The sequence below is a fragment of the Leucopleurus acutus genome, assembly GCF_964270905.1.
Source record: "Leucopleurus acutus genome assembly, chromosome: 9".
Taxonomy (NCBI): domain Eukaryota; kingdom Metazoa; phylum Chordata; class Mammalia; order Artiodactyla; family Delphinidae; genus Leucopleurus; species Leucopleurus acutus.
The window spans coordinates 81,650,651-81,663,164 of record NC_139144.1 but is presented as its reverse complement, the minus strand read 5'-3'; the positions used below and the strand labels follow the sequence as shown (position 1 = coordinate 81,663,164).

General features: G+C 37.3%; 1 protein-coding gene across 1 annotated transcript in view; it reads left to right on the top strand.

Annotated features, from left to right (window-relative positions):
* IQUB (IQ motif and ubiquitin domain containing) overlaps positions 1 to 12,514 on the top strand; it is a 132,013-nt gene that overhangs the window by 64,096 nt on the left and 55,403 nt on the right. Inside the window, exon 12 of the mRNA XM_082846796.1 lies at positions 163 to 348. Within this exon, the coding sequence (XP_082702922.1) occupies positions 163 to 348 (186 nt within the window). The remainder of the gene's footprint in view (positions 1 to 162; positions 349 to 12,514) is intronic.

Sequence of the window (12,514 nt, the reverse complement as noted above, 5' to 3'; positions counted from 1 at the left end):
AGAGATTTGATGAGAAATAAGCCATGTGTGCAAAAAACCTCATGAATAATGTTTTCCTTTAAAAAATATACTCAGTATAATTTGTTTTCTCAAGTAATAGAATAATTTAAAATTTTATGTTTAGAAGAAAACATTGTTTTTCACAAATGTTTTGACATGCAGCTACAAGATATTCAGTACCTGACTGAGAACATCTGGGCATCCCAGTCAGTGCTCAGTACCTGGAACGATCTCAATGATCTGGTCATGGTCAGGTGGGATAAGTCCTTGGAGTGGTCACCCTGGAACTGCATTCTTCTTACCAAAGATGAAGGCACTGCTCATCTCAAGCTAAAGAGTGTTGAAGAGGTAAGGAGGTCAAACTTTATTTGGGACCTTAATTTGGTCATTGGAATTATTAGAGGTAACTTGACTGCCTTTTACTACATTCCATGCATAAGTTAAATACTTCCATTGGATTAAGAAACAGAGAACCCATGGATAACAGTAACAAAATACATGGATGGTATGTATGGCAGAGATTAAAATTGAAAGGAAGCTAAGACACTTAAAAGGTAAAGATAAGACATCTGAAAGTCTTCCAAGTACCTAACATGAAACCAGACCCTCCTAATAATAGCAAGTTCAAGCACATTAGTTCCACAGTAAATTCCATAAGAACAGGGATATTGTTTAGTTTATTTGTGTCTATATCTCTAATACCTACAACAGTGTCACAGACTAGGGAATTAATAAGTATTTGTTGAATGAATAAATGAATATTATCACCAGATAGGTATTTTGAAACCTAAAGTCTGTCCTTTGATTAATCATCACAAGTCTGCCTAAAAGCACGGTAGATTCTCAAATAAATTCTGTTCATAATTTTGTGCCCTAAATGACAATCATACTGATGGGGTATAGTTCTGAGGCTTCATTTTTCATTTGCTTCCAGTTAACTAGGAGTGGGGAAAGCACTGTAAAAATTAAATACCATTTAATTCCAGTAATTTATAAGATGCAATCTGTAAAACATTTTGATGAACAGAATTGAGGGGTCCCTGATGAGTTCCCCGAAAGCTCCGTTTATACTAAGCAAGCCTATGATCCCAACATCTGATATTGATTCTCTGCCTTCTGCTAATTAAATTGCTGTACTTTAATTCCATGCAAGATGTCAGCTAAGGGAAAATACAGAAATGACTTCAAATATAATAGTCGTTTTGAATCGTGCTATTTCCTGCCTGTGTTTTTATTAGGGAGGGGGAAGGAGTAAAGAGGAGAAACTAGTTAAAGTTTTAACTTTTTTGAATAATTTTCCATTAGGAGTCAGGCTAAGAAAAATTTTACTCTAGGGACTGAAGGAAAGGGTAACAAGAAACTGAAGCTATGTTAAATATTATATTTAGTAAACTAAGCTGCCTCATAAATATTTAATCACTGAAAGCCTAGCCAATACTAGCAATAGTGTTTCATATAGGACCCATAGTGGGATTGAAGTTCACTCCCAAAGCTGATATTCCACTGCTTCTTCAATTCATACACGCAACTCCCTTTGTGTATTTAATCAAATTACTGCAGTATCAAATTAAATGTTCTATTCACATGCATTTCTAATTTCAGGATCTTACTGAATTTCTGTAAATAGAGCTCCGTTTATGCCAAGCAACCCTAGTGTAAATAAAGAAATGACTTCAAATATAATTGTCATTTCAGACAAACTAAAAAATTTGCCTTTTTATGGTTTTGGGCTGGTGTAATCGTTTAAGTATTAATATTCAGCCTACTTAAAGAATAGTTTATGTCCTGTTGTAATTTCCAGAATTTCCTAAATGCACAGAGGTATTTCCTATCTCATTGAGTAAAAAACTACTCAAAACTTAAAATAATCTTGACTCCTGTAATCATGATACAAATTGTAGGAAAAGCATGGAAAAAGACTTCTGTTCTTTGAACTGTATATGAGGCAGATCAGTTTCTCCTGGTGTGTGCAATGGCCAGAGTAGGACAATAGTGGATTTAAAGTCAAGACACCTGACCCAGTATTTCCCCATTTCTGTCATTAACGATCTGCAGGACATTAAGACCTTCCTTCTTTGCTTTGCAAAATTTTATAAAGGTTAGCGAAAAACATGAAATTGGTATAAAGGATTAGAGTAGATTAGAGCTTTGAATTCTGGCTCTATCACTTATGGGAGAAGTTGGGCAAGTTTGTTAATGTCTCAATGCCCCGGTTTTCTCATCTATAAAATGGGGATAATGGATATTTTTCCATATTATATTACTCTTTAAGAGTTACTTATTGTTCCTTTTATTGTATGTACCATAATGTGCTATTCTCATCTTTGATGATTACTTTTTGCCTTTATGCACTTTGAAAACCTATAAAGTTCTCTACATGTTTTGTTTAATGTTGTATAACAGAAATGTGTTAGTACTTCTTGAATGAAATATGGGCTAAGAAGTGTTGGAATAAGGTTAAATGAGTATTTTGACCTGGTGAATTTGTCTGTAGAGAGGAAACTTTTTTTAAAAAATTGAAGTGTAGCTGATTTATAATATTATATTAGTTTCAGGTGTACAGCACAGTGATTCAATATTTGTATAGATTATACTCTAAAGTTATTATAAAACAATGGCCATATTTGCCTATGCTGTACAATATATTCTTGTTGCTTATTTATTTATGCATAGTAGCTTGTGCCTCTTAATCCATACTCCCATCTTGCCTTCCTTTTCCCCACTGGCAGCCACTAGTTTTTTCTCTGTATCTGTGACTCTGTTTCTATTTTGGTGTATACATTTGTTTTATTTTTTAGATTGTACATGTAAGTGATAGTATAGAGTATTTGTCTTTCTCTCTCTGACTTATTTCCCTAAGTATAATGCTCTCTAGGTCATCTGTATTGTTGCTAATGGTGGAATTTCATTCTTTTTTATGGCTGAATAATATTCCATTGTGTATATATACATACCATAGAGAGGAAACTTTAAAATAAGCCCAGGATATTTCTACATAATGCTTTCTTTAAGAATGCCACATCCTTTGGCTCCTTTTCTCCAGGGCTTTCTTTATCTTGACTTGACACTATGGAAGGATCTTTAGTAAGGAAATATCTTAGTAAAGAGATACCTAACCTTTCAGAAAACAAATTTTAGGAGGAGGTACAGGTAGTATTTGTGATTTGGTTGAAAAGAAGAGTCAATTAAGATTAATGAAGAGGGGCTTCCCTGGTGGCTCAGTGGTTAAGAATCTGCCTGCCAATGCAGGGGACACAGGTTCGAGCCCTGGTCTGGGAAGATCCCACATGCCGCAGAGCAACTAAGCCTGTGTGCCACAACTACTGAGCCTGCGCTCTAGAGCCCGCGAGCCACAACTACTGAGCCTACATGCCACAACTACTGAAGCCTGTGCCCCTAGCACTCATGCTCCACAACAAGAGAAGCCACCGCAGTGAGAAGCCCACGCACCGCAACGAAGAGCAGCTCCCGCTTGCCACAACTAGAGAAAACCCGCACACAGCAACAAAGACCCAATGCAGCCAAAAAAAAACAGAAAGCAAAAAAGAATAAAGAGAATAGACAGTATTTATTAATTCAACCAGAATTTGCTTTTCAATCTGCCAGATATTGTGATAAGTGCTTGGGGAAAAGCAAGGAAATGTAATGGATACAATACTTCATTGTTTCAGTTGCATTTGAGTTTAGCTGCAAATAACAGACTAAGCAGTATAATGACTTAATCAAATATGGGGTCAGTTGTCTTATATAATAGGGATCCAGAGTTTGGCATCTGGAGACTTGTATGGTAGCTCCACAATGCTCTCAGAAACCCAGGCCTTCTAACTTCTTCCTCAGCTATATTTAACCTTTGGCTTTAACCCTAATGATTGTGTACTCTTAGAGACAGATAGCTACTTCATCTTCTGCATTATATCCCCCTCCTAGATATGGCAAAAGCCTAAAGGTACTTCCCACTCCTAAAAAGCTTCCCTGTAAGCTTTATCCAATGACTTCTTTTTAAAAAATGTACATATATACATGTGTGTATATATAAATATATATATATTTCTGCCATATATATGTGTGTATATATATATACACATACACACACATACATATGTCAGAAACTTGTCATATGGCCACGCCTAGCTATAATAAAGCCTAAGAAAGCTGAGCACATCACAAAATACAAAATAAGGCCCCTATATAGAGTTGGGCCTCTAAATATGAATGCAAGAGAGAATGAATATTGGGTTGGCAACTAGCATTGTGCCCCTCTCATTAGAAAACAGATTGTCTTATAATGTGGCAAAGCTACATAACAGAGAAAGTTCAAAGTGCTGCTATAGCTGTGGAGAGACAAGAAGCCTAAAAATTAATTATGAACAAATAAAAATGGAAAGGCACAAAGATTTGATAAAGGCAGGAAAGTTATTTTCTATTTAGAAGACAGAAGAGAAACACAAGAGAAACAGTGCAGGGACTCATATCTAAGGTAGTAAAAAGGGTGACTAAAGAGAAGCTTACATTGTCACAGCACCATTGCGATCTTTATTTTGAACTCTGGAGATATAGAGGGAAGGACTAATTTTAGAAAAAAAAATTCAAGTGGGTAATTGTATCAGTATTGAAATAGATTTAAAGAGAACTAAGGTGACAAGAGCATTCACACAAAAATATTGATTGACTCTTTACCTTATGGTGCCAAGACACACATGTATGAAAAAGACCCAGTGTGAGGGACTTCCCTAGTGGTCCAGTGGGTCAGACTCCACACTCCCAATGGAGGGGACCCGGGTTCAATCCCTGGTCGGGGAACTAGTGCTGCAACTAAGAAGCCCACATGCCACAACTAAAAAAAGATCCCTCGTGCTGCAACTAAGACCCAGCGCAGCCAAAATAAATAAATAAATATTTAAAAAAAAAAAGACTCAGTTTGAATCTTTAAGGAGCCTTTCTTATCATCATGGAAGAGACTTGCAAGTAAATAGTGAAATTCAAGGCAGAATGAACTAAATATTACAATTAAAATACATGAAAGTGCTTGCAAGTATATAAGAAGGAGGGGTTAGTTTAGACTTAGAGAGGTCAGAGGGAGAATCAAGAAAGGCTTCCAGGTTAAAGCGTCATAAAAGCTGAGCCCCGAAAGATGATGGACAAAGTGAGAATAAATGTTTTCTGGGCTGAAAGAACTGAGAAGTAAAGGCACTGAGGCATAAAAGTGTTTTTACTTGGCAAAATATATTTGTGACATTTAATAGAATTTGATTTTCTTTTCTTTTCAGGGATATGAACCCTTGTTTATTCACAAGATAAAACACAAACATTTCCTGGCTAAGAACTATTTTTCACAAATTCCAGTGCTGGCTTCATTTTTACTTGGTGATGGTGAAGTAGATGAGATCAGAAAGAAACATCAATCAGAACCAACATCTAAGATTATAGATATCCACAGGCCTAGTCCTTAAAAGATCCAGGACTATTTGTTTGATGATCAGCATTTTTGTCCACTGCTAATAGAGTAATACAGAGGTCACACAGTACGGTAGTAGAATTTTATCTTTTATTGATTTTAATTGTTCTTCATAGTGTCATAAGTTGTATGAAGAGAAAACATCCCTATACAAATGCTTTATCGTTAGTGTTAAATTTAAATATAATTGTGTTACTGAAATTAATATTTTAAAGAGAACATTTTATTTTTAGATTAAAATTTTTAAAAATTTCAACTACATTATATTATACTTAAAATCAACAGACAAACAAAAGCTAGGCTTAATTTTCAACTCAAAAAATTTATTTTAGAAAAAATTGTAGTTACAGGAGAATAGTCAGTATACGGATGAGAGGAAACATTATAGAATACTCTTTCATGAAAATCTTTACATATAGGATAAAAGATGCTATGTTTTAATATAGGGATTTGAATCTTCACATTTTATCTTCTACTTTCATCTTCCATTCTTCTCAAAATTTCAATGAAAAAACAAACTATAAACAAACAAAAAAGTTCATTCCATACTGGAAAACAGGGTGAACAGTGGAACTATATTTTATTCTATGGTAGAAAAACTCCCTGTGGGGCAATGATGAAACTCTGTAAGAACAATAAAAATGGTCAAGTAAACTATAACAATTCCTTTCCCTAATAAACCAAAGGAATAACCTTGACCACATGCATGTCAGGGACGTACAATGATGAACAACGGTATATGAGTCAATCTTAACAGGAAATACGTTCAAAATAGGATAATTCAAGGAGAGTTTATTTACAAAGGGACTTCTTATAAAGCGTGAGCAGTGTGTAGGGAAACTAAGGGAATAGTATAGGAATGTAGGGTCACTATCAGATAAGCTGTGTCTACCCTAATCTCAAATGGATCTGGGGAGGGAACGGTCTGGGAACCCAGAAAGAGAGTGTAAAGGAGATAACTGAGATCAGTGAGCAACTCTCAGGGCCCTAGGTGATCTCATGAGCTAGAGAAATAAATATCAGACCTCATACTTCTCTCTTCCTCCAGTCTCTTGCTTGGGTTTCCCATTGGAAGAACCCGAAAGGAAAGCAGAAAAAGTAGAAGTCTGTGGACATAATTCGTATAGCTTCAGGGCAAAGATCAGAGGAGACAAGTGGGAGAGTGCATTTGGCTGGCTAAAGAGAAGACATCCAGCTAGAGAGAAGAATTAAAAGTGAAAGTGAAGAGCTATAATTCAAGTAGCAATATTTCATACACACACAACATATATATTTGTATATATTATACTTATATATAAGTATATATGTGCATATGTGTATATTATATATATATATAGAGAGAGAGAATTCTCTTAATTTCAATCAGTAATTAATGAGGCTGTTCTCTCAAGTTTAGTGATCAAGGAGTCAAGGAATTCAATCTAAATATTAATATTTATTCTACATAAATATTTACCAACATTTTAGCAACATATTTTCTAGGATATCCACAGTTTTTTTACTTAGCAAAAGCATGGCACATGATTATTGTCTTTAAGGAACTAAACATTGAAAAGGGAAGCACTATAAAGCTGTTGTTATTTTCAAGTTTTCATAGACAATTCAGATGTTCTGGGAACTTTCTAAACAATAAATTGCAGATAGGATTAGATTGGGGACCATTCTGATCACTAATAAACAGGTAAAAATTTAACACAGACAAAAGTGGGTTTACACTGGAATGGAAATAACCAGGTTTTCACAAGACAGTTCAGGAGAAACCCCCAGGTCAGAGTAGGAAGAGCAGAGGAGGCAGCAGGAAGGGCTGGGGCAGCAGGCAGCGAGGGGGCAATAGATAGGGGCAGGTAGAGGACTTTGAGAGTTCCTCTATTGCCCTAGGAGTAAAGCACTTGCTTATAGTAATGGAAGACTTGTGGAGTACAACTGGTAGGGGGCAGAGCGAGGGCAGGCAACCAGAGCTATTGAATCATACATGAAAAGGGGCAGCACCTTAATTTAGGGCTGGGAAAATAACCACAAAGAGCAAAAAAAAAAAAAAAAAAAAAAGGCTCAACAACAGAGAGACTTTGCTTAATAAGGTCAACTCTTCTGGGAAACTCTTTTCCATCCCATTGGAACTACAGCTCTCATTTTACACAGGTCTCCAAAAATCCACAGCAGAAGGGGCTAGAGATGGTGTGAGGCTAGAGAACAGCCAGCAGGGAAAAAGTCCAGTTGCTGCCTACTAGAATCCTGGCACTAGGGTACTGGACAGCAACCAGTTAAGAAGTTAAACTCCCCTGCTGTAGAAGGACCTGCTTTTCTCTAGTTTATGACCTGATGAGCACACCTCCCCTGGCCCACTAACAAATGAAACTGTAGAAGGTGTTTCCTTCTTTCTCCTTTAGGACTATATTATATGGATAGAGGCCTGAACAGTAGAACAGAACAAAGTTTTATATCCCAATATTGCAAAAACAAGCTGAAAAAAGATGGTCACTGTATATGTAAAGATTCAAAAATCAAAAAAGGGATCCTTTTGAAGAATGAGAACAAATATTCATTTAACAGATCTCAACTATATTAAGGACATTTGATAGCATTTTTCATCTTTTGGAAAAAAAATACTGGGAAAAATTGCTATTACATAAATCATTACAATAAATAAATAAATACAACAAAATAAACAATTGCTGAATTAGAATAAACAACACACTAATGGCAATGAAGAGCAGATTTGGTACTTGAAAGCTAAAGCTAATACAGGGATTGGGTGATTAGCTCAAGATAGTCCCCTAGAGATTTCCCTGGCAGTCCAGTCAGTGGTTAAGACTCTGCATTCCCAATGCAGGGGGCATGAGTTTGATCCCTGGTCGAGGAACTAAGATCCTGCATGCCACACGGTGCGGTCAAAAAAAAAAGATAGTCCCCTTGAATTCAGAGGAAAAGTCAAAGAAATGAGGAAGATGAGCAAAAATGATAAGTCTAACAGCTTTGCTTTGTCTACACTAGAAATAACATAAGCCTAAAATGGAGTAGAGAAGGAGAAACAATTAGCAAAGGGAGATTTAAAGCTAATTTCCCTAAGCTAAAAAGGCATATATCCATAGCTGTATAAAGGATCTACCAAGTACTGGGAAAATTAATATAGAGATACACATAGACACAACCTCATGACATTTCTGGATTTCAGAAATATTGGACAAATTCTATAAGCATTCAAGTTGAAGAGGAAAAGCCACAAGGAAAAAAGTCAATAACAACAGCATAGATTTCTCTTCTGCAACACTAAGTGCCAGAAGGTGAAGGAGGAACACTTCTGTTGAAGACTTTTGAATTCTGAGGGTGAAAAAATGACCTAAGAATTTTACTTTCAGGCAAATTTTTTTTGGTGAAGACAACAGGAAGACATTGTTAGGCAGGAAGCATGTCATCAGTCTATGTGTACTCATTCTGTCCTCCAGCTGACCTCGAAACTACGGCGGTAGGGTCTGGGCATGATACTGTATATGAGAAATGGCAGTGAGCACTGCAACTTCAATCCTTTCTAAATGATCATCATTTGTATGGTTATGAAACAATGCAATGAACAAAAATAAATTTTCAAATAAAAATCTATACTGCAGAAAACAAAAATATGAATCAACAACAAAAAAATACCCTGAGTATTGTCACTAAATGTCTGCTGTAGGAGGGTTCAGAGGGATAAAAGTGTTCCAAATCTTTTCAAGGGGAGATGAGTAAATGGATATATAGGTAGGAAAGTTGGTATTCAAATATTTAGTTAAAAAATTTAAAGGCAACTGCTAGCAGAATGAAAATGGAATTATAAACTCCACATTTCTAGAGAGAAAAAGGGAACAGCGACAAACTTGAGAACTATTGTGAAATAAAGGGGTTTTGTTTGTTTTTTTAGGTTAATAGGAAGTATATATAAGAGAAAAACAAGATTAAAAATATCACAGTGCATAAATTTGAATGGGTTAAAATTCTAGTAAAGGATAGTTATTCTGTTTGTTTTTTTTTTACGGTACGCGGGCCTCTCACTGTTGTGGCCTCTCCCGCTGCTTCGGACGCGCAGGCTCAGTGGCCATGGCTCACGGGCCCAGCCGCTCTGTGGCACGTGGGATCCTCCCGGACCGGGACACGAACCTGCGTCCCCTGCATCGGCAGGCGGACTCTCAACCACTGCGCCACCAGGGAAGCCCAAGGATAGTTATTCTTATATGGTATCAAAGGAGTGAACTACAAGCTGTGTACCAGATATGTACCCCCAATAAAATGACATTTAAAGATATATAGTAAAACTATATCAGTCATATACAAATAGACAACAAAATAATTGGTGGCAATATTAATATCGAGGATGAAATCAAGAAGAAAAAGAGCAAAAGAAGTTACTTTATTTTGATAAATTATTATTCACAATATAAATGGAGAATTAATCTCTACATTGGGTATGCAAGTAGGCTTAAAACAAAAAGTCAGTTGGGAAACAATTCTCCATAGGTTTTTAACATTTCTGCACGTCTTTTGAGCAGAGGTACTTAGTTCTCCTTTTTTCAAGGATGTTTGTAAAGCAAGCAGTCTTAGAAGATATAGTGTTCACTGTTCCCTGTAAAAGATTCATAGTCTCTAAGCCCAGCATTCCCAGTCTATGAAGCAGCTCACAGTGTGCATGTGTCATCTGGACTTTGTGTCACCCTGAGGGATTTAGGGCAAAATGCTGATCTTCTGGCTGCTGCTGTTTCTGTGAAAAATAAATTGTGCTTTATCTCTGACCCAGGAGTCTCATGTCTTTTACTATCATTTATGAACTTGTGGCACCAAACTTGTTACCTTGCAATTAGGACAGCATTTCAGATACTTCACAGTTCTTGATACAGATAACCTTAGAAATGGAAAACAAAAAAAAGGGAAATGAGTCAAGAGGTACAAAATGCTGTTTCTCTTCTCTTTCCAGGAACACTGAGTGATTGATTGCAATTCTCCATCCTCTTGAAGTGAGGCAGGATTATGTAGCATGCTTTGTCCAATGTAATGCAAATAAAATGATCTTGTGTCACTTTTGAGCATTAAAGGAATGAAAGATTCTGATTCTACTAACTAGATATTCTTCTTCTAATAAGTAGAAAAAGAATGAATGCTCCCCAATTCATGAGGCCAGCATATCCTTGATATCAAAATTTGACAAGGATAGTACAAGAAAGAAAATGATAGGCCAATTTCACTATGAATATAGATGCAAAAATCCTAAACAAAATATTAGCAAATAAGGGGGATAGCTCAGTGGTAGAGCATTTGACTGCAAACCAAATCCAAAAAGTGTAATAAAAGATAAAAGCATATGGTTTTTCCCGGATATTCTTCATGTGCTTCTTCAGTTCTGCCTTCCCCCCTTCTCTTCTCATCTTTGTGCCCTTGGAGGCTGATATTTATGCAGTGCATCAATGAGTGCACAATATTCCTCAGTTGGGTTTGGTCAATAGGAAGCATCAGCAGGAAATTTGAGGTCTGAGAGAAAGAGGTTGAGATATTTATTACTCTGGCTTCTCCCATCTGCCTTTTGGTCTGTTGTCAAGTGACTGCTTTTATCTGCCTAAGACCACAGCTGTGGTTGGACGGTCATCCCTCCTACTCTTCAACTCTCTTTGAGTTTTGGGGCTCATTCCTTCTCTTTACTTCTTCAGCTTATGGGTGATAATGGCTTTCTTTTGTAGCTGGGTTAAGGTGCTTCACTTTTTCTTTTTGATTTCCTTAAACAATGTCATCTCCTTTGTAAACAGTCCTTTTACTAAATACTTCTCAAATTAGCCAGTTTGAATCTGCCAACAGGTTCTGCTGGACCATGAACAAAGCAGTAATTGGTACCAAGAGTGGTCCCAGTAAATGGACTTTAAGATGTAATCCTAGGCTCGGGCTGCTTACATGTTTGAAGAGCATGTGGGTACCCTCCATATAGGAAATGGGACACTGGTAATATGCAGTGTGTGGTAGCATCATGATTACTCAAAACTTCGCCAGTGGAGGCATGGAACGGGGTGCAGGATGGCCGATAAGCTTAGGGAGATGAAATGCAATTAGTCAGTTTGATGACAAAGATTGTGGCATAAGATGGGTATTCTTACACTAGAGGGAGTCCATAAAGAAATGGATATGTTGAAAGCCTTAAATGTCCAATACAGACCCAGACAGAAATTCAGAAAGCCCTTAAGACAGCTCTAAAGAAATTATCTCCTGCATATACAGGGAATACGTGGCTAAGGATTAAGTCTGAAGCCTGATTGTAATGTGTGTAGAGTTGTCTTGTCAATTAGATGTGCACCCAGGTTAGATCTCATGCTTAGGTAAGGATACTGGTGAGGAAGAACAATGTATGGTCTGGTATGAGTTAGCCTATATACTGAAAGAGTTTCAGGAGTGTGTCAATTTTTACTTAGATTCAGGGGAGTATATATAAGAATTTATTGTAAGGATGTTAGACTAAAAAGGGTAAAACAAAAGATTATATCAAGCCAAATTGATGTTGCCTAGAATTCAAGATTTAATGTGTTGGCTTGAGGCCCTGAGAATTGCTATATGTGTTAACTGGAGCCTAAACTCAAAAGTGACCTATATCAGTGAGCTTGAAATGCCAGGACTCCCCCTGGAAAATATTAGGAAGATGGGTTGTTGGAGTGGATCTGTTATGTGCAACATTCTCAGATGCCTCTTAAAGGTGTCTATACTCCACAAGAGGGTCTTCACCAGGACATTAAAAAATGCGATCGTGGGCTTCCCTGGTGGCGCAGTGGTTGAGAGTCCGCCTGCCGATGCAGGGGACAAGGGTTCGTGCCCCGGTCCGGGAGGATCCCACATGCCGCGGAGTGGCTGGGCCCGTGAGCCACGGCCGCTGAGCCTGCGCGTCCGGAGCCTGTGCTCCGCAGCGGGAGAGGCCGCAACAGTGAGAGGCCCGCGTACCGCAAAAAAAAAAAAAAAAAAAAATGCGATCGTAAGTGGATTATGATCCTTGAAAAACTCTGTGGTGACTATTCCCTGTAAGCTGGAGATGACAGTGGTGGCTGCAGTGGAATTTGACAG